Genomic DNA, 23427 nt, shown 5'->3' with positions numbered 1-23427 from the left:
TATTCGAATAAAGACATCTGAACAAAAATTATCAGTAAGGATAGAGATTATAAAATTACATATATACCCTTTTTCACTAAAAAAAAAAATTACGCTTAATGCATAGGCATATCTCTCACATTTTCCTTTTTTTTTCTTTTGTTAAATGAAATTTCAAAATGATTTCTCTCAAAATACATGACGAAATTTGGAAAAAAATTATTTATTCTCAATCAACGTGAAAAGCTTTTTCAAACAAGATCACTCATCGATATATTATGAGATCAAAAAATTTTGCATAAAAATTTAGTGTAGATGAATTTATCTGTGGTTCAGGATAATTTATTTGCACTGTATATAATTTATGTGCGCTGCATATAATTTACCTGCAGTGTATATAATTTATATGAATTGAATATAATTTATTTACACTGAATATAATATATTTGCAGTGAATAAAAATTATTATTTATAGAACATATAATTTATCTATAGTGTATATAATTTATCTTCAGAACATATAATTTATTTGCATAATATATACTTTATCTGCAGTGTATAAAAATTATTTATTTGTAGAGTATATAATTTATCTGCGCTAAATTTATGTTGCAGATATAAATTATACATAATAAATTATATGAATATGTACAATGCAGGGAATACAATTGATTCTCATACAGTTCAAAGAAATAATAAATAAAAGAAATTGTACACAGATGAAAGCTCAAGTGAATCATCACGTGGTTCATAAATTTCAGGATGTGAACTCACAATTCCAATTCGTGCAATTGAAGAAATCTCTTGTTACATTGCATGACAAGACAAGCTCCGATAAGATTCAACTAGCTAAATGCAATCACTAATTTCATGTTTGAAAAACAAAACCATCTTTTACTGAAATTTTCCACGTTAGGTCCGCCATAAACTATTACGAATATTAACAAAAATAAGAATGTTGAAGTGTAGTATTACAAGGAATTTTTCCTTTTGTTATATAAATTATGAGGTTATGTTATATCGTAAATAAACTAGAGGTAGTTGCCAGGAAAGGAAAAAAAAAAAAAAAACTAGAGGTAGAGCCGAGGGGTTGTATTCGGGGAGTCAATTTGTCTTAAAGACAACGAAAGGAAGATGCCTTTGACTCTGTGTGATGTTGACTGCTTTACGTCAGCAACGGTTGAATCAGGACTGTTCGTTCATGGATTCGGGTTCTGTTACACCAAAAATTAGTTGTATTTGCAACTTGTAGAGACTACTTTTACCGATACCCATGCATGCATGCAACTTCTTCTATTTTTTTTTTTTTAAACTAGAATTAAGGGAGATGGATGATCCCTTACATATAATGTGATTGTCATTCAACCAACGACTCACTTCCAACTTCTTCCACTTTATATAAACGAAGTTGCATGAATTTCAGTATTATATATATATATTCCTTTTTCAATAAGAATGTTATTGTTAGGGTTTATATAAATATCTCCATTTCAACCCATAATCCCCAAAATATCTGAGATTATAATTTATTAAACAATCCTAAACTTTAACATCTAAAACCTAAAGTTTTTGGGTAACCGAAAAATTTCTTAACTCAACACGCCCATAGAACAGTTGAGTGAACTCAAAACTTGGGGCACCAAGCCGGTCCGCTTTATGATGACAATAGAAAATTTAAGGGAAGCCCGTGTGGGAAATCATGTCAAAATTGTTGGGCGTGGGAGTTGAACTTGCGACATGCCGCATTTGCAAGGAGTTACCATAGTCAGTTTCACCATATCCCAACCAAACTTCTTTGTTATCTAAACCTAAACCCTAAACCCCAAAACCCCAAATTTGAAACCTTAAACTCTAAAAACATAAACCTTTTTCGGTAAGTCTAAAAACGTAAACCCTTTAACTCCAAATTCTAATCCCAACTTTAATTTCAATTACTTGGTCAGATCTAGTAGCTTAAAAGTATAGATATTTATATAAACTTTCTTATGGGAGAATTATATATATATATATATATGTATATGTATATTATAAAATTTCCTGGTGTTTCCTAGAAAATATATATGGTAGATCACTAGACATGTCGATCACTACAATTAACAAAATGTCCTTCACCAATCATTACCACATGCACTTGGCTATGGAGAGTTGCATGCATTTTTATTTATTTTGGAGAAATAAGAATTTTCGCCTTCATTTATTTACTTTTTTCATTATTAACGCGCGCGAGAGAACTCAAATTTCTTCCTAATTCAAGTCGTAGAAAATAATTTACAAGTAGGTCAAAACCTTCTTTTATGGGATTAATGTCTCATTAAATGTTGTAAGGATATTTGTTGACTAGAAAGATTTTATGACTCACATTTAAAATCATAAATAAGTGGAATCAAATCTTAATCTCATTGCTTTCGGATGATCATGTAACTAGCATCATATAATAATAATAATTGCCGACGATTCCCAAAGAATTCTAGTACTATACCTTTTTCTTTTCGTCACTTTAAGATAAATTTCTTTCACTATTTTAAGTAAAATACAAAATTCGTCGATTCCAAACAGAAAAATAGTAAAGTAATTCTCAAAATACTCGTTAGAACCAAACCGAAAGCTAAACGACTTAACAATAAAGGATTAGAAGTTAGAATTTAGAATAACAACTTTCTCCATAATCAAGATCCAAAATGATATATGTCCATAATTTTGATGTCCATAAGTGTCCATAATCTAGGTGGCATGAGGAGAAGTGTGGGGGACCATGTTGTATTAAATGGTCCCCACACTTCTCCTCATGCCACCTAGATTATGGATACTTATGGACACCAAAATTATGGACATGTAGTGCTTCCGAATCAAGATTGCATAAACTTTGGATATGTTCCAGCAATACAATCCGACGACTAGGATTGATCAGCCGGTGCGTAAAACCTATCTCCACCATTAAGGTTACTTTTCAAAAAGGACATATATGTTTTAGTATCCATGCAATAAAGATTGCAAAAAATGTCATCAATAGCGGAAAGGTTTAGGACAACCATAATCTCCTAAGCATTTATTATACTTACCCGTTTTCAAAAAGGATGTAATTTTGCGTCAAAAACAAGTGGCGTTAGAAATAATGTAATGGCGGATTCATGATCCAAAATCATAGGGACTACAATTATGTAGCGGGAAATTTTTTTAGGATTATTTATATGACATGAGTATAATCACTATCACATCCATAGGACCACGGCGAAGGCAGAAAATGATGTTGTACTGATAATTGATTTCAATCAAAGAAGAGAAATCTAAAGAGGAGGAGATAAATTGAAAGAGGTGTTGTCACAGTTTTCATTTGCAAGTCACAATAGCCAACAAGCTCCTAATTACCACTAAGGAGTAGGGATGACAAAAAAAATCGATTCGAGCACTATCCACAGGGTACCCGATCCATTTAAAACCCAAAAATCGATCCTATAGGTTTTGGAAACGGTTTTGGTTTTTGTTTTCAAACCCGTCTTGTTTTAGGGTCGGGTTTGGTTTTTGGTGTCGGGTTTAGGGTACCCGAACCGTTTAATAAAAATATTCATTATAGTAATAATATTATAAATCATCTATAAAGATATACTACTAGGATATTAAATTATAACATGATAAAGCATATTAAAACGTATATATTTATACAAGCATACTAATAAAACTATAAATTAGACTAATTTGAATTATAAAATCATAATTAATATAAATCATACTCAATATTAATTTATATTAATATAATCTTCAAATAAAAAATTAAAAAAATTAAAAGTTAAATGGTAAATGGGTACCCGATGATAAAAAGTTATGGAACTGTTCCGGTTTTGGAAATTTAAATGGTTTTTTAAATGGTTTTGGAACGGTTTTGGTATAGAGTATATTAAATGGAAACGGTTTTGGTATTTTATAAATGAAAGGGTACCCGACCCGTTGCCATCCCTACTAAGGAGGAGAGAAATCGAAAGAGGAGGAGCGATATGTGCAAGCCCGAAACAATAGAAACAACGTACCTAAAGCCCAATATAGAAACAAGGAAAATGACATACATCCATAATATCTAAGGTACATGAGATACATAATCTATGTGGCATGCCAACTAGGCATGCCACGTAGATTTTGTCTCACAACACCCTAAAAGTCAAGACTTCTTTTACATTTCTCTCACCTACATTCCCGCTTCTCTCTCTTAGGGTTTTCTAAACCTGCTCTTACTCTTTTTCATTCTCTCTCTTCACAGAATCAAAGCAATGGATGATCTATACTTCGTATGAGGTCCGTGATTTTGTTACTCAGTGGCACATCTACTTCGTTCCTTCAAACCACTTGTGTGTATTATGTAAATCTAGATTGTTTGCTTGTTGCTGGTGGAGTTTTTGTCGAAATCGGTAATAGATCTACCTCGTACCAGCGAACCACTTGTGTTTATTACATAGATCTGGGTTGTTCGCTTGTTGTTGGTGGAGTTTTTGTCTCTGACTCTCTGTTGAACTTCTCACATCGGTATGGTGGAGTTTTGATATCAGTTTTTATTTTTTATTTTTTGTTATTGTTCTTGACGAATGTGTGGGTTGCGCAAACTTCACATATATTGTTATTGTGCCAGTGCCTTATTACACTATGCATTATTTAGTAGTTATAATGGCAGTGCCTTAATACATTATGCTGGTGCCAGTGTATTTGTGTACCAAATAGTAATGCATTACGTAATATAAGTGTATTACATTATAGTATGATAGTGTAATAAAAACAAAGTCATTTTCCTTTCGTAGGTGCTATTATATGACTTATTACCTTTTATTAGGAATTTATGTGTTCATCTAACAAATGACTGTTTCAATATTGTTGTGCCGTAAAGAGATGGTTTCACTTGATGAAGTTGATAGTCGGATAAATTTGTATCAAATTGATGGTGTTAATGATTGTGTGGAGAATGGTGCTAAGACTGATGGATTGATTGCCCCAATAGTAGGAATGTTATTTTAAGATGTGGTTCATTGTGTTTTATCTTTTTGTTGGCATAATTTTTGGTTGTTATGTCTTTCATTGTGAGACTTTATCAATGGGTATACCCATTTTCTATCAAGTCTTACTGTTATCATGGCAGTGATTTAATACATTATGTTTTTGACAGTGTATTTGGTCCCCAGATGTTATTGTATTACGAAATACCAGTGTATTTGGTTCCCAGATGTTAATGCATTACCAAATACCAGTGTATTTGGTTCCCAGATGTTCATGACATTTGACTAACTTGATGTGTTTTTTACTATTAATAGTTATGTACATTCATGTGAGATGTTCATCATTAAATTCATCTAAAAAACATTCCAGGGACATGTTAATTGCATATATACTTGATAAGTCCTGAACATTTCATACCAACTAAGTAATAAGGCTCACTTGCCTTTTAAGAATCTGACAATCAAACAAAAATACATACTGCTTACATGGATAAATTGACATCAAATACATGACTTCCCTTCACCATTACATAACTAGAGATATGCCTTGTTCATCATTTCGACTTTATTGTAGTGGTACGCATCCCATGAATATCCACCATTCATTCATAAAGTTATGAATGTATTTCGCCCTCAGTTGGTAGATATTTATATTGGTCAGCTTCTTCTTTATGCTCACTTTGTTGAATATGTAATCAATTACGTACATGCATATTAAGCCGCAATCTACCTTGTTTTGAAATATTACAAAAGAACAAATCAGTGTATTTATATCACTTTTATAACCAAACATATAAACAAAAAAATATAACAGGACCTACTAATCCCAAAAATATCATTTTTATAACCAAATAATGAGAGAGAAAAAACCAGAGGACATACTAATCCCAAAGATATTACGCACAGTCGCAGTGTAGTTAACTTTGCTTTTCCAAACCATATAATTAGTCATCACAAGCCAAATTCACCAATTATGTCAGTATGCATTCTACAAGTACATTTATTTCACTTTTCTAACAAAACAATGAAATAAAAAAAAAACAAGAGGACATACTAATCTCAACTACATTATGCATGGTCGCAGTGTAGTTATTTATATTTTCCAAACCAACCATGAAACAAAATACACTACTAAATCATCTAATTAGTCATCACAAGCCAAATTCACCAATTCTGCCAGTATGCATTCTGCAATTGTATTTATATCACTTTTCTAACCAAACTATTAAACCAAAAAAAAGATGACAAACTAATCCTAAATACATTATACAAATTGGTAGTGTATTACACATTTGCTCATAATAATAACATAAACCCATCAACAAAGTAACTCAGCCAGTCAAGCCAAAAACATTTTGCATTGCCCATTAGGCAAAATTTGCCAACCCAGCTAACTTAATGACTCACTACAAATACATTAGGCAATATGGAAGTGTAGTTATAGCATTGTCACTACTCACTACCTATAAAAGACCAAGCATGCAAACTAAATTACTAAATACAAATACATTACGCAAGATGGAAGTGTGGTTCTATCATTGTTCATACATTTAAAATTGGTGGTGTAGTTATATCATTGTTTATACCTAACAAATTTGAGCAACCAAGCAATTTCAATTACTGAATACAAATACATTAGGGCAAGATGACAATGTAGTTCTAGCATTTTTCATACCTAAAAATTTTATCAAATGAACAAATTTAAACCCATCAACCAAATAAACTAAAACAATCAAGCCAAATGCATTATTTCATTGGTAGTGTATTTCTATCATTGTTCATACCCAGGGAAAAAACTCATGACAATGTCGTTCACCTGGCAGCGTAATTTTTTTTTTTTTTATGGAGCAGCGTATTTAAATATATGACCATAACCAAGTAAAAAAACAACATCAAAACTCCAGAATTTATTCCATTACTTGAATACCTAAAAAAACAACATAAAAACACCAAATCCATTGTGGAAACACAAATTAAACTCTCAAAGTTCATAACTTTACCTTGTGTGTGGATTGTTTGTCGATCTTAAGACAACCTCAACAAAACCAGGCCACAAATCGTTCCTTCTTCGTCGGAAATACTAAATACACTATAATCTGATGACGGTTGTAGCAGATTTGTTGATCGCCGGAGTCGGAAAGCAGTCGTCGGAGGTGGCAACAGGCAGAGAAGCTAAGAGAAATTTGGGAGGATTTTAGAAACTTCTCCTATAATGTTTATCGAGGTTTAGAGGGTTTCGTATTGGGAGGAGTAAAACCAGCTTAAATTATTATTAAATCTATACAATTTTGAAATTCAAAAATACATAGTCAGCATCTCAAAAGCAAGCCCAATCAGCATGCCATGTCATTATGTATCCTTATGGATACCAAATCTATGTATACCTATCACCACCGTAGAAACAATTTTACTTGGGCCCAACCCCCCAGTGAATGTATTACAAATCCGCCTCTGTGTAAGACATGCATCAAAACTCTACATGTGCGTGTGGTCAGTCTCAAACCCAGATAGAGGAGCAAGGTTACAGACTTATAGTAGATCAGCCATCAGCGTAAAACTTTGTTAAACCTATTATTTCGAAAAAAAACAATATATTTTCTACAAGTCCCCTTAGTAAAACCAACGTACAATCAGCAGCAACAAAAATGCCTAGTTGTCATTATATGTATATATATATATAGAGAGAGAGAGAGAGTGAGAAAGATAGAGAAACGTACTGTTTTAGTATAGTTGTCATAGTGCACGGGGACCTCATAAACCATATAATTTGACAACAAACTTCACCAATTGACATAATGATGTAGTGAAAGTAGTTCACTCAGCATGCATTTTCTGCATCCTTGTAAAAATAACCAACTGCTTTTGGGAGAGGCTTTTACCAGCCAAAACTTTGGTAATTCCACTGAATGTATTTTAAGGTGTGAAGCGATAATGTTGTTCCATCCTTGACATGATGGTCTAAGCCTTTCAAGTAACAGTACTTTCGCATTGTAAGAGTAGGAAAAACCCATTCATCAGTGGGAACATAGTGCACCAGAAACAGCAAATAAAAGAAGGATAAGCAAATTTTGATTCACACGATAAATTGGAAGGCACTCACCCTCAAATTGGTGGTGGTGGTGGTGTTGTTTCCTGTGGTGATGTAATGAATATTATGTATAGTACTTGCAATAGCATACCCAATTTGTATAAAGACGAGTTTTGATAGTAGTATGGGCTTGAAGATGGGTTTGATAAGGCCAACAACGAAACTAGAGGCCCCTCAAATGGGGGGTTAAAAGGCTCCACCACAATTTCTCCTGAAAGTTTCCTAGTAGTGCTATTGCCACTTCCTCCTATAAATTGACCTTGAGAGGAAAGGAATTCTAAATTGGGAGACACTTCTAGGTAGTGATGGGATTTTGGGAACTAACATTATCCTTTTGAGGATTTGCATGTGCGGAAGGTGGAGTGATATGCTCTCGCACATTGAAAACATTTTGATAACAAAATAGCTTTACTCTAATGAAATACACCAGCAATGAAAACAGAATACAGAACATCAAAAAAGTAGTAGAGAGTATACTACATTTTCATTACTTCAATATTACAACTGCGGCCACAAACCCTAGAGGGCTTAACTTGAACACAACTTAAAGAACAAAATACTAAAATAACCTTCACATGAGAACAATACCCTTCAAATGACCTCAACACATTACACAGCCAACACATTTTGTACTTTTCAGTACAAAAATAGAAAACCACAATTTGGTGTATACATATGGATGCTGCTTAATCGATGGAGATTTTACATGTTTTTATACACTTTTTTTCCTTAGTTTTTGTCTCCTTTGATGCAATTGGACAATGATACTGTCTAAATTCTTGCAAATATGTGAATTTGAAGAATTAAGATCAACTTGCGGTGAAAAAGACAAGAATGCAGGCTTGAGAGAGAGCCGATAGATCACCTTCATGAGCTGATCGAGAGCAGCATCATTGGAGAACTAGGGACCAAGCCAAGCCCCACAATCAACCCTTAGAAGAGATCGAGCGATTGAGCAGGATGAGCATCATTGTAATTCTAGGAGATCGAGCGGTTGGATCAACTACAAGACAAATTCCACTAACTTCTATGAAAGAAGAAAATTTTTCATCTCAACCTTTTCCCAATCCTTCAAAACAAGTAAACCAATGTGAGACTTCAAGTAGGGGTTGAATGGGCATGAACAAGCATAATCCATCACTACTTTACGGAGTGGGTGGGTAGTAGACAAAACTTTAGCTCATAAGGAAAGTGTGAAAAAGGGTGTAGTGGAAAAAAGTGCAGGGTGGTCGTCAAATAATAAATCCGTAAATCCGGTATCGAACATAAGAAAGTAGTATTTGGGTATTTGAAGTGGATGCAATGCAAATGCTAGAAGTAATACAAATCACAAAGAACAACAAATATTGTGTAGAAAAGTAAAATTAACTGATGACTCGGTAACTATGTAAAATGGTATCAAACTCAAGAATTTTAAGAAATATGTGAATTAAAACAACCTAGTCCATAATCCTTCTCAATAGATTTTTAGTTCTCATGTACACATGCAAACATACAACTTCAATTGAAATTGTGGATTTCAAACTCTATACAAACATGACAAGACATCGAGTCCATTAATTTACGATGAAAGCTTAAGGGTAGCCCACCTAATTTTCAGTTAACATATTCGGCTTAGCAAACACCCAAATTCCATACTCAAAAACCAATTTATCATAACATTACGTACTCACCAAGGAAATTCTAATTTTCACTCATACAATCAAGTATCATGGAATCAAAATAAGAGTTTGAGTTTTTAAGACTTCTATAAAGTATGTCAAGACATCAAATAGCAAGATTAACAATGAAAACTTAGAATATATATACACCGAATCATAAATCAATGTTTCAAATAGGCTTGGGTTTGTTATCAAACTAGTTTCACACTCCTAATTCCTTAATCATAACATTAGCATGCTCATATTAAATTACTTAGGTGAAACTCTCAAATCAATCACACAAAAGTAATCAAAGATTTGGATCCACAAAATATAACTTGAAAAATCCAACTTGGCATCTATCCTTAAAGATTAGGAAGTAGATAAAAGCAGTGGCAGATCTAGGGATTATATTGAGGGTGGGCTTGGTTAGTGAATAGAGTTAAGAATTTAAAGGAGGAGAGACAAAGATTGGAGGGGGTTTGAGGGCAGCGCCGCCAAAATTTTTTTTAGGGCTATTTACTTAGAAGTGTCCGAGAGTAAGCAAATATCTATATAAACAATAAATTAGGTAAATATATATATAGTCATTAAATTAAGTAAATGTATATATAGTCATAAAATTACACAACACAATTTAAAACACAAAATGTTCTAGATAATTTTTAAAAAATTCATTTAAGTTGTGCTACATGATTTTTTATTGAGTGTATATCATCTATCATCATGTATATATGAGTGTGTATCAATCAATATTTGTCTCTTGTGCGAGTATGTATCAATCCATAATTATAATTTCTACATTAACTATACATATTGATATTATATAGTTATTAAAAAATGAGTATTTTCAACAAATTTAGGGTGGGCTTTACCCTTAATTTCAGCATTTTGGACCTTCATTTATATAGTAAATCATTTTTTTCCAAAAATATGTATAATAATTTTTTTTGAAAAGTTTAAGGTGGGCTCAAGCCCACCCTGAATACAGTGTGGCTCCGCCGCTGGATAAAATAAATTAGCTACAAATCATCAGTGTGATAAACATCAATTTTATTGATCAAAATCAGTGTTTACACATCACTCAATGAGAGGAACATAAAAAAGCTCTCTAGATAAAATTATGCTAAAAAATAAGGAAAACTGTGAATGAATGAGAATAAATGAACACAACCCTTTTATTAGGATTTTACAATCTCTCTTAATAGCTAAAAGACCTAACTACCCTTACGAAAAGGAACTCTATTGGTTACAACATGACATTCCCAAAAACTCTTCAGGACTTGTATTTTTGGATCTGAAAATTACGACAACTGTCCAGATAGTTTATAAGACTGTCTGGAATGATGTTCTTCTGCCTGGATTTGGAATTGGCTTCCTTATCCAGATAGCTAGGAGCTTCGTGATTCTACAGAAGAGTTTGCTGACATGCTTGTTGCATATTCTTAGCTATTTGCTCCATAGTCTACATCAAACTATCATTTGTCGGAAATATTTCTCAGCTTAAAAGTTTGACAAGAATGGGACTTGCATTTCTTTCTCTTTCGCCTTCGTCAAAATGAGTGGGTTGAAGAACATTATGTGACTCCCTAAGTGAAAGGGGTGGAGATTGCTCTCGAGCTACTGGTTCACATATCACTGTTTCTCCTGTTCTCTTTGTCAAAGTACTTGACACTAAAATCCCACCGAGTGTGCTAAAAATATGTTGGTCGTCTTTTGAACTGGATAGGGGATCTTCCTATTATGACACTTGGGAGCAAGAGTCTTTGAATTTGTGATATGATTAAGTGTGTTATGAGCATGCTAGGACTTGCTGTCAATCTAAATGATTTCTGATATGGGATTTGCGCACTAATCTGACCTGTCATCAAACGAGTTGTGTACAATTTGAGAACACAAAAAGTGCTAGTTCGAGGGTGTCTTTCTTGTTTAGAACTTAAAATTTATCTAATGTCAAAGGAGAAAAACAGGAGACAAAAGATAAACACCGGATTGAGAGTTCTTCTATTAGACAGAATGAAAATAACACATCGCTGGAAGACATTATGGTTTTCATTGGAAATGCATCTTGTAACGTATGAAAAAGCATGCTTTATAAGCTAAATCAACATAATAGCCACGAAGGCTTGAAAAAGGAAATAATTAGGCTAAAAACTCGTTGACCAGAGCCATGCTAATGAAAAAAATAAAATTTAGAGATGTGGAGTCTTTGTTTGAGGCGAGTTGTCTGCAAGTCTTGCTTCTTGTTCTCTTTATAGTATTCTTGGTCTTCATGGTGGTCATCATCTCCTATTCCCTGGGCATGATCTTGACACGTCTTGTCATGGTAAATCATGGAAAATTACATGCTTTCTTGTTGCTTGGATTACTAGACCAAACTCCCTTGTAACCGCCACATCTTCAAATTGTATGGATCATGGTGAAGGATCTAGATCGTTGTCTTCCTTTATGGAGGCTATTAGAGCACTGAGAACATGTAGCTTGTTCGACTCCATTGGAATGTAGGTTTCATACTTGTTGTTGATGAAAATAGGCTAACGATTGTCATTCTTGACTACTTCTGGTTGCTAAACGTGGGAAGGTGGCATTGACTTTCAAAGTGCATGAAGAAATCAGTTCTGGTCTCTAGTTGTCGTGCAACGACTGTGAATGTGTGAAATAGTTTAGGAATGTGTGAGCTTTAAACTCCTTAATTTTCTGAACTTCTGAGCTTAGCCAGCTAAAATATCTCTCACTTGATAACAGTCACTTCAAAATAGAAGAACCGGCATTGACAATGAATCTCTGCATTTTAGCTATGTTGGACAAAGCTCCTTCAGACAACCCTGATTTTCAGCAACAGTTTCCTGGATTTCAACTTGCATAAAATTAAATTCCCTACAAAATGAATAAATAGTTAGTGCAAAAATCTCTCTGCCTTCACCATGTGTCTCCTAGAGATTGGATGAGAGCTTCCAAAGGTAAATCACATGCTGCCACATGTCATCCAATGACTTACAAACAGAAAGTTACTGATCTTTCATGCATGTCTAGGCCCAAATAAAAGTCTAAACCCTAATTAATCAAAATAACAAACTTACATATGGATCTCACCGTTTAATGTGAAACAATTGAGCGGCAATTTTTTCGTTAAAATAAACCCCAAAACAACAAAAAAAAAATGTAGGTAGCATTATTGATGAACCTTGCTGTATTTCAAATTCTAAATAGTTTATGGATACCTTACGGCCCAAGTATTTCTGATGGATCCAAAAAGGGAGCCTGATATCAAATTCAAAAATGGACTCTGACACAAAGTGTAATGCTTAAATGGGGCCAACCCAAAAGGCATGGAAGAGGATGAGAAAACTAGGAGTTCATGGGCCAGCCAAGCACTCTTCTTAATGAAGCCCATAACAACTCCTTCAGGCCTAAGGCCCAACCCACATGTCAGTGTCTTATTCTCTGCAGTGGAGGTCGTTGGGGTTATTGATACTCGATGGGGTTGTGGTGTAACTTGTTGGTTATGACCGCTTGTTAAAATGTCTCAGTGCCCATGCATAAAGCAAAAATGAGGTGGTTTTTCTATGAATTGTAGTGCTTGTATTACCCAATTTGATTTTGAATTTGTTGACAAGTATCGAATAATTATTGGCAAATAAATGGTCCCAAAGAGAAAACCAACCTCCACCAAGAATTTGACAATAAAATCTCAAAACAAGATGTGGTCATAAATCTCCAAAACAATAGCATTCAACACACAAACAGATGACAATATGTAGAAGAGAGAGTGTACTGAAAAGACTGATCAGAAACAAGCAAACCACCATCACTCATTCACGTCCTTCACCTTCGATGAGATAAGATACCTGCCACGTGGCACTGTCACTGTGGTTCCTAATGATAAGGTAAACAATCTCCTTTCTTGTGGCCATAATGTGGTGTTCCATCCAACGGTTGAAAATCCATCAAAATGAGGCTAAACAATCTACAACCACACGATCCCTTATCATCTATATTGTATTATCATTATATATAGGCTACACTCTTAATCATTTGAAACAAAAAAGTCGGAGGAGGTAGAATCAAAGAAGCAGCAGCAGTCATGGCTTCCTCTATAATGTCCTCGGCCACTGTGGCCACCCTTAACCGCACCACCCCTGCTCAAGCCAACATGGTTGCACCCTTCACTGGCCTCAAGTCCTCTGCTGCTTTCCCTGTCACCAGAAAGCCCAACAATGACTTCTCTTCCCTAGCCAGCAATGGTGGAAGAGTCCAGTGCATGAAGGTTTGTACGTAAACAATTTTTGTGTCTGTAATTAACATAAAATTGTGAGAATTCAGGTAATAAATTTTGGGTTTTGAATCTTGTGATTGGTTTGAGTGTAGGTATGGCCAACAGTTGGCTTGAAGAAATTTGAGACTCTCTCGTACCTTCCACAACTCACAGAAGCACAATTGGCAAAGGAAATCGACTACCTTATTCGTAGTGGATGGATTCCTTGCCTGGAATTCGAGTTGGAGGTCAATTTTCAAAATCTTTAATTAAATTTGTGAAAACAGAGTATTTAGTATACCAAATGTTTGATAAAATGTCTGTTTCTTGGTTTGGCTTGGTTTGTTTTGCGGGTTTAGCACGGATTTGTGTACCGTGAGAACAACCGTTCACCAGGTTACTATGATGGGAGGTACTGGACCATGTGGAAGCTCCCCATGTATGGATGCACAGACTCTGCTCAGGTGCTCAAGGAGCTCCAGGAGGCCAAGACTGCTCACCCGAATGGCTTCATTCGGATCATCGGCTTCGACAACAAGCGTCAAGTGCAGTGCATCAGTTTCATTGCCTACAAGCCTCCTGGTCTCTAAATAAGTTAAATTTAAATTTAGACTCTCTTTGGGGTTGTCTAAACAATATGTATAACAAAAACCCCCTCTTTGCTTTTGTATTTTTGTTTCTGTCTCTGTTTTTATCATTTTTGAGACAATGATCTTCTTTCCGGACTCTGGGTTTGCGGATGCTGAATGGAAAGGTTGAGAATTGTTGATAAACTGTAGTTTGTTGTGATTGATTCAGTTGAACCCTTTTGTTGCAATTTTAATTCATCTTCACTAACCTTGATAGTCCCTCTAAGTTGTCTGAACACGAGTGTTTTGGATTTTCAAGCATTACAATGAATAAGATTTCACAAAAAATTTAGTTCACCCAATTGTTTCTCTATGATGATGTCGTAAATAGGACTGTCATATCAGACGAATCAACCAGGTCAGATCAAGCTAGAGTAGTTGAATTCCTTCCTTACTGGTGAGTATTTCCTTCATTCCTACATAAGGAACAAAGGTAAGGTACGGTAGGGCCCCGAGGATGTTCTAGGGGAACCTCCTTGATGCTCAAGTTAGTGCTGAATAACTAGGGAGGAAGGCTCATTGCTTGGATCTTTACATCTTGCTCAGTAAGTATTTTTTAGTGCAAGAGTTAGAATGTTTACATGATGGTGGAGGTCCCTTTTTATATAAGATGAGGTATTTGAGTTGTAGTAGGAGTCGAACTCTCCCATCGGTTCTCCTAAGGATTTCTCGGAGGGTAGATCCATCCATTTAGGGGAGTTGGACTCTACTGAGAGTTGGTATCCTAATGGGATATTAATTCATTAAAAATGTGCTCAACTCAGTCAAATAGGTGTAACCTACCTCCGACGGATGGATTGGATCCACTTCAGTCAGGTAAAGGGAACCTCTCTCGATTGAGTAATGATGATGTACCTTGGTTGGTAACTGAGAAGGCACCTTGGTCGGCGACGAGATACTCCTTTAGCTTTGTTTAGCTAGTTTGGGAATGTCACGTGTTTATGTATGATTGATGGGATCATTTTGGTATATCTCACTCGAAACCCAAATTTTATAAGGACATGTATAGGTGATAATCTTTTTTTTTTCTTTTGTTTTTTTTAGACTTTAATGATTGGTGGTTGAATTGAATATTATGTTTTAAATATGGTCACGAGCTCCATTTGAACAATAATGAAATAGAACTTCATTGAACAACTCTTAAAATTATGAGACTTATTCTAATAATTTTATAAAACGCAAGAGCTCATAGGGTAAATTTAGCAAGGGCGGAGTCAAGGAATTCATGTTGGGGGACTACTAGTAGTTGACGGGGTGAAAAACAATTTTAGGCTATTTACATTACATCTATTTAATTGACAACATATGTTACTGAGATTAGAGGATAAGGCATTTAGGCTTGCCGTTAGTTGAGAATCTAGAGACGAACTTACGAAGCAACGCGGTTACACACTTGCACCAGGGAAGGAGTGTAGGAACGAAGTGTGTTTTTATTTAGGTGGTCAAGTGTATATTTAGATATGAACTGTATATAATTGTATTTTTATTTATTTATGGATAATTGTATAAGTATCTATATCTATATGTATAAGTATCTATGTATGCACACATGCATGTATGTATTTGTATGTGGATATGTGTGTGTATATGTGTTTGTGTATATATACATACTTACGAAACATTTGGAGGACTACAGCCTAGTGTAGTCCAAATCCGCCCTTGATTGAGCAAAAAAGGGGGAGAGTAACATCAGCTTTCTTCTCATTTTAACGAATAGGTGTCGCGCTTTGCGACATGTTTCATATGGCCATTAAGAGTAATGTGGTACAGAGTATCAACATCATTCGCCCTCTCAAGCACGTCTGTGTATATAGCCTGCCACTTTAAGGACTCAATAAAAAACATGTCCACTAAACCTTGTAAGTGACTAATCTCTCCCTCCAGCGCCTTCAGCCTTTGCGCCTCAGAAGCGACGGAGCCACATGGGGACCGGCTCAAACCCCTTATTTTTTAAAAAACAATTATATAGAATATTCGTTTATATTAATAAAATGTATACTTTGATATCCAAGTTGCCCAAATACCAAAGGCCTAGATCAAGCCAAGAGATATCAAGTATCCTTATCAAATATACTATGCTAGTCATCATTTCTACCTGTCAAACAAGAACAAAACGAGAGTATTCAAGAGAAGAAATGAGGAGCAAGGATACCACATCCGTAGGAAAGTTAGGGATGAGTTTGATTGTTCTAGCCTATAGGTAAAGTGTTTGGAGTGTGGATCTTGTGGTGGTTATGATTTTTCTCGTAAGTACACTATCTTTATGCATTCAGTGATATGTTTGTTTTTCCACTTTTAACCTTCCTTCTTCTTCAATCCTTTCATATTTTCCATTCGATTGTTAACCTTATGTTGAAGATATTTGCCAATCTCGACTTCCTTACACATTGTGAAATCTTCAAGTTCCTTACTTGACTCATTTATCATTGATTCCATGATAATATTTGAATCTTTGTTCATTGAATCTTGATATGTTAACCGTAGGAGTTGTGATTGAACTCTTCGAGTTCAATCTTTACCATCTTCTTCTTCATTTCGCTTCCCTTCATCTAATACAATCCGACTCTTCACCACTCTCGTAAGTCTACTGTAAATGTATTTCTCTGGAATTTATTTTACATTAAGTCGGCTAAACACTCTCAATTTAAACTCGGCCTCTAACTCCTAGCAAAGATGCATTTTCTCTCAATTTAAACCCGGCCTTTAACTCCTTATTTTGCTTTTGCTCCACCACCCTATCAAAATATTTTAAAAAATCACCAACACTCAAAGTGCTTTTCAAATAGTCTTTCAAATAACTGTTTACACTTTCAGACATTTGTGTGCTTCGGATGCCCAATGTAAACGAATTTTTCATGTAGGCCTTAGCCCATTTTCCCTTCTTCCCGTATATGGGTGCCAACCAACTATTCTCCATTAAGTTGTTGTCTTCAAGCATTTTCTTACATTTATTCTCAAATTCCTCCTTATCTTCATATTCGTATATGCACTTATTAAAATCCGTCATAAAAGGAGACTTATTCCTTATGTAACAACCAACTTGTTTCAATGCATTTTGTCTAATGTGCCAAGAGCACCATCCATGATATACTTTTGGCCACTCATTCTATAAGTGATTGGCCCTCTATTTTGAGGTTCCAATGTCCTTTAATTAGGATGTTCTAGCACTTAGCTAATGTATTTAATTGCATTTTAGCTTAGTTTTACACTTACAAATGTTTCCCCTTGATTTTTTAGGAATTAGACCTAATTCGAGCAAGTTGGAGCACTTTTTGGGCATTTTTACTATGAGGTGTCGGGTGTCAGGACACCCTCATACTTAGGTGTCCGGACACATCCTTTGAAAAATGAAATAGAGCCTATGACGAAGACTTGATGAAGTTCAGGTGTTCAGACACCTTCAGAAGTCGTCTGAACATCTCGTCGAGAACCAATAGCTGCAACATAGATTTTTGAAGGGTTTTTCAGGTACTCCTTAATTGTAACCAATGGGGATTGATATTGTAAGGGTAATTAGGTATTTTCCATTATAAAAAGAGGAGAAAACCCTAAGATTTGGGTTTCTACCTCATTCATTCCAATCTACAAGATTGTGCCTCCTTGTCTTTCTCTCTCTAGGGTTTTGCTTAGTTCTTGTGATTTTAGTTGTAAACATTGGTTTTTTATCTATAAAATTAATGTTTATTCTCATTATAATGACAGGCTAAGTTCTCTTTCTAGTCCCGAACGGTGGGTGCAAGGTTTCGATTACTCAAGGCATATTCAAAGGGTCGTAGCTTCGATTCCTCTCTTTTAATTTCGTGATAGTTGTATGATTTGATGCAATAGAATGACATTGATTTTATTCTTAGATTGTTTAGTCTAGGAATTTAATTTGATATGCTTGAATTAGAAGTGTTAAACCCCAATGCATGATTTTCTTAATTAATTGAGTATTTCATTGCATAGCTATTAATTATGTGTATTGATGATGGAGTTTTGGGTCAATTTAGGAATGTATATGGGAGAGTTATGGTTAATTTGTCTTTGAGTATGAAACTAGGGTGTTGGCTAAGTCGAGCCCCAAGGGAGAACATTAATCCATAATATTAAGTGTTTATCTCTCTACGTTCATTGTAGACTAAGAAACCTAATGACCTCCATATATGAATAGAAGTCTTATATCCCAATTCTCTTTGCATATGCATGATTGATAGTATCACACAATGCATTGTGTATGGTTGTGTGTGTTTGCCATGATATCTTGAGTATGAGAACCGAGTAGCCATCGGGACGGATTAGGGACTAGGTTTTTAATTAATTGTTTTAAATCTAATTTATGCTTATTTTGATTACAAAATCGCTCATACTACCGAGTCATTTGACCATTTTTATTACTTGTCTTTATTTTGATATTCATTGCGTTTAGTAGTATTAACTTGTCATTTGCGTATCATTCACCAACAAATTTACATTGCTTCCTCGTGGATCAATACCAAACTCACCGGTTTATTACTTGCCGATACCCTACAGGGGTAAGTACACACACTTTGGTGTCAGTCAATAAGGCATTTGCCATAGTAGCATCTTCATCCATAAAGATTGAACAAGACTCCTTACCACCATGTGCATTTACAAAAGTATCAAAAAACCACTTGAAAATCTTTGAATCAGAAGTCAATTCAATTGCTAATGTATGCGCCGTAGTAAAGTCTCTATGTGATCTAAGCATGTGAATGATTGTCGAAGGTTGTAACTCATGGCTATATTACTTTACAAACTCATTCACTATATATTCCGCTCTCTGTTTATCTAAAACCACTTTCAACCTTACTTTGCAATCAGTTTTCGTAGACAAATGGTGACGGATCATGTCATCATCATCTTGTTTTTCCTTCTTTTACCCTCTTTGCAACACACAAACGTATGCTTCAATCATGAGTTTGACACAACCAAAAAGTCAGCATAATAAAATTAGTCTAACATACCAAAAATAATCAAACCCATTCAAAACCTGGAGTCAAACAAATAATCAAAACAGAAAAGTCGATTACATATCTAACCTATTTCATGCAATAAACACTCTCAGAAAACTAAAAAAAAGTCCCAAATCAAACGATTTTAAGCCTAGAAACAATAAGGGTTAAGTGCAATAACTTAAAAAAAATGTTTAATCACACAGAAAAGCTTCACTTCAACAAAGACGAAGGCCAAAAAACATTTGATTTTCTGCCATCCTTTTCAGAGATGAAGGTAGAAACAATCATTGCATTTGATAGTGCACTGCCCCCCCCCCCCCCCAAATCTTTGTCCTTGACATAGTATAGTGTTAAAAATTTTGATCATATAAAGTGAGTAAATTAGGTAGAATAATGACAAAACAATAGATATAGAAATTTGACTAAGTATTACACATATGGGAACATGTATCGAATGTATATCAGATATATGAACCAATATGTTCTGTTGAAATCAATGCACCAATCACAAATGATAGCTGAACATATATATCAAGAAACAAGTATAGAGATAATACAATAACCCGAGTATAATTACAGCAGTCACAAACTAGTTATCAACTCTCATAATGAAATCAGTATAACATATGCACCTAAATCAATCATACTAACAATATTAAGCAACAACTGATTGTGAAATTAACAAACCAAACTATATAATGTTACCGAACACGTGAAGAAGAGAGCGAGTAACGCGAATGTGAATCTTCTTAAAGTGAATTTGCCACAGCCATTTAGTGTCCATAGTTTTCAGGCAAGCACCTCCCAATATACAATGCTCTTTTACTGCAGGTAAGTGACACTTCAATACCACACAGCTCTTTCGAACCAAGAAATGAATGTTCTTTTAGAATTGTGAACAAATGAAGAAGAGGAGAATAATGTTTTAGATGTGTTTCAACTCTACAACCAAGCTCTCTATTTATAGTAGAGCCTTGCAATAAAATGGGCTACAAAATTAGTGATATGGACTAATTTTTGGGACTCATATTTGACCAAATATACTAGCTCAACCACCCACATATATTGTGGACTTAACTCAACTAATCCTTGACCATAAAACCCCTATTCTTTGTGGGTAGACTCTAATTTATTTGAATTGATCATCTAATGCAATTCAATGTACATGAAAATTGTACATATCTTGGCACCCAATAACCATATCCTGGCACCAACTTTTAGACAATAATTGGACAATATTATGGTTAAATGGAAATGATGGTTAGATGAACAATTTCCAAGATCATTCCTAAAATATCATTAGTTTATACTAAAATGCCCCTAGTACCCCTCATTTGTTTTGTTCTCTAACTGGTTATCTCATTCATGACAGATCACTTTGCATATGTCGTGTTATCCTTCATCATCTTCAACTCCCTCCTCCCACTGGTTTTCTCTTCTGTGAACGACCATCTCCACCTCCAACCCGTCTCTTAGAAAATGCATCCATGCACAAATCATAAGATCCAACAAAAACCCAGATCGATTTTTGACAAATAATATCATCATTATGTATTCAAAATGTAGGTCTATAGCACGCCATCGATTTTTGAATTAAGGAGGCTTGGCTTTTGTTCAATGGGATGTTGGAAAGAGATGTGGTGTTATGGAATTACAAGCTAAAGGCATATGTGGAGATGGATTTTTGAGGTAGAGGAATTCTATTTCTTTTCATAGTTTCATTGAAGTGGATTGTCTCTTGATGCTCTTAATTATGTTTATTATTTAAAAAAATTGAGAAATAGGTAAAATATGTATAGTTATTTAAGTATTTATGTTTATTTTATAAATATTTTGTTATTTATTTGACTATTTTTTTTGCATATGTTACAACTAAAATGCATATTATCCCTATAAGTAATTTGTCACAGGAATTACAAACCATATATGTTACCAAAAAAAGTTGAATCAAACACTACCAACATTTTAGATAGCATATATGTTACCCTTATTAATTAGTATTTAACTTATCTGCTATCAATATATAAGCTAGAATATATGCTACCTGACAAAATTATCCACCAAACGAAGCCAATATCAACATATCCAAAACATAATATCAGCAAATCTAAAACAAATATACTATTAACAAATTCAGAAAAAGGTTCACGCATGTTACCACAACCAAGTCCAAAGGTGATATGTCTTGGTGTAGGGAGTTGATTGGTGGTGTTAATGGTCTTTGGTGTTGACCGGATCGAACTTTTTTTCCAAATATTGGTTCGCGATTTCACCAAACTTTTTCGATGACTTAAGTGATCATTGACGATCGATGATTATTGGGTTTTAGTTGGGTTGTCATACAACTTCATTTTGGTAGTTCTCTCACTGTTCCTTGATCAATTCAATCGCTAACAAAGATTGTTTCTTATTCAATTTATTTATCTAAAATACTAAATCTAATAGTATTTTTTTTTCATTGAATTTCAACTCTTTGTAACATTTTATTCATCTATTACGCATCATAAAATGAAAGTTATTGACCATGGATTTAGTAGGGAAATCAAAGCTAATTATAAACTCATGATTGTAAATTCTTTTTATTTTACTTGTTATCCGTCAATTTTTAGTAATATGTAATTCAATTAAAATGAATCTAATATTGCATACCAAGTAATATTTACTAGACTGGATATTAACAAATGACATATATATAACTCAAAAAAAATTCAGAGGCGCTGCCCCAAACCCTTGTAGTGCCCCCTCTCATTGTAAATCCTAACTACGTCCCTGACTCTCTACGGTGGTGCAAGGAAGAAGAGAATGAAGCTTAAGATGAAATATTCTTGATAATGCAAGGACATTTTGATAAATTTGTAACATTTGTCCTTATTTCTAAATTTTTGTTTGACTTATTCTTATTGGAACAAACCTCTTCCATTTTGTCCTGCTATGTAAATTCATCTTTTATTTATTTGAAACTATAAAAGTGAGAATTTACCATGCAAAATAATCAGGCAGAAATATTAAGTGATAATACGACAAAAAGTTGTACAATTGGGTCCAAAATACATAATACGGTAATACTTTTCTAATCCGATTCTCTTACGTCATTCGGGATTGGGGGATTCCAATTCTCCTTAAAATTATGCTAAATTATGAATTAAAATGTGTGATTAAGTATTTTGGTGTTCATAATGTTAGAGTATAGTAGATTTTGGGGAAAAAAATTCTAAATTTTAAATTATAAACTCCAAATCCTAAAGTCTAATGCTAAACACTAAAAATTAAGTTCTAAACCATAACTCCTAAACTTAAAGCCTAAACTTTAACTTCTACGTCGTAAATTTAAATGTCATTTGAAAAAAAAAAGAAATTCATGATTTTTAGAGGACAATTAGAGTCAAAATTGGAGCCATAAATTGAAGCTCTCCCATTCCACATTAGTCTAACCATGCGATGCTAAATGACGATATTTGATCTTGCAACTCAAAGCAGATGTGTGAATGTGTCCTAATCTAAGTGGGCTACACTAGGACACGTATATCCTACAATTGTAACGTTATATGACCGCCTTGTGACAATATCCTCCTTGAACTGGGATGGAGGGCCTGGAATCCCCTTAGCTGCAATGTATTAAAAATTTTAAAATCTAAGCCATTCATTTAATCTGATGGCTGAGAAACTGTCCCACATACTCTCTCCCCTTCACCTTCACTGCCCAACATATTCAATCTCCACGAAACCTTCTAGCTTGCCTCTTTCTTGCTTTTCTTGCTAGCCTCTTTCTTTCTTCCAATTTTCGTACCCATGTTCATTTCTCCTTTCCATTTTCGTACTCATCTATTCCTTCCAATACTCGAGTGAGCTCGTCTGTACCCATTTTCATTCCTCATTTTTCTTGAGCTTTTGTCCTCTGCCTCCAA

At 34.4% G+C, this 23427-nt stretch overlaps 1 protein-coding gene and 1 pseudogene across 1 annotated transcript; both read left to right on the top strand.

Moving 5' to 3' along the window:
* Window positions 1-23427, top strand: part of LOC120012471 — an 84088-nt pseudogene that overhangs the window by 29747 nt on the left and 30914 nt on the right.
* LOC120012819 (ribulose bisphosphate carboxylase small chain 1, chloroplastic-like) lies at window positions 13713-14772 on the top strand. The gene is made up of 3 exons (XM_038864352.1): window positions 13713-13947; window positions 14049-14183; window positions 14295-14772. Exons 1-3 carry the CDS (start codon window positions 13765-13767, stop codon window positions 14523-14525), a joined length of 549 nt encoding a protein of 182 aa, XP_038720280.1. The 5' UTR covers window positions 13713-13764; the 3' UTR covers window positions 14526-14772.

Source organism: Tripterygium wilfordii, chromosome 13, assembly GCF_013401445.1.
Source record: "Tripterygium wilfordii isolate XIE 37 chromosome 13, ASM1340144v1, whole genome shotgun sequence".
In the NCBI taxonomy this organism is placed as follows: domain Eukaryota; kingdom Viridiplantae; phylum Streptophyta; class Magnoliopsida; order Celastrales; family Celastraceae; genus Tripterygium; species Tripterygium wilfordii.
The sequence above is the reverse complement of the archived record's forward strand: the minus strand, read 5'-3'. Positions and strand labels throughout refer to the sequence as shown.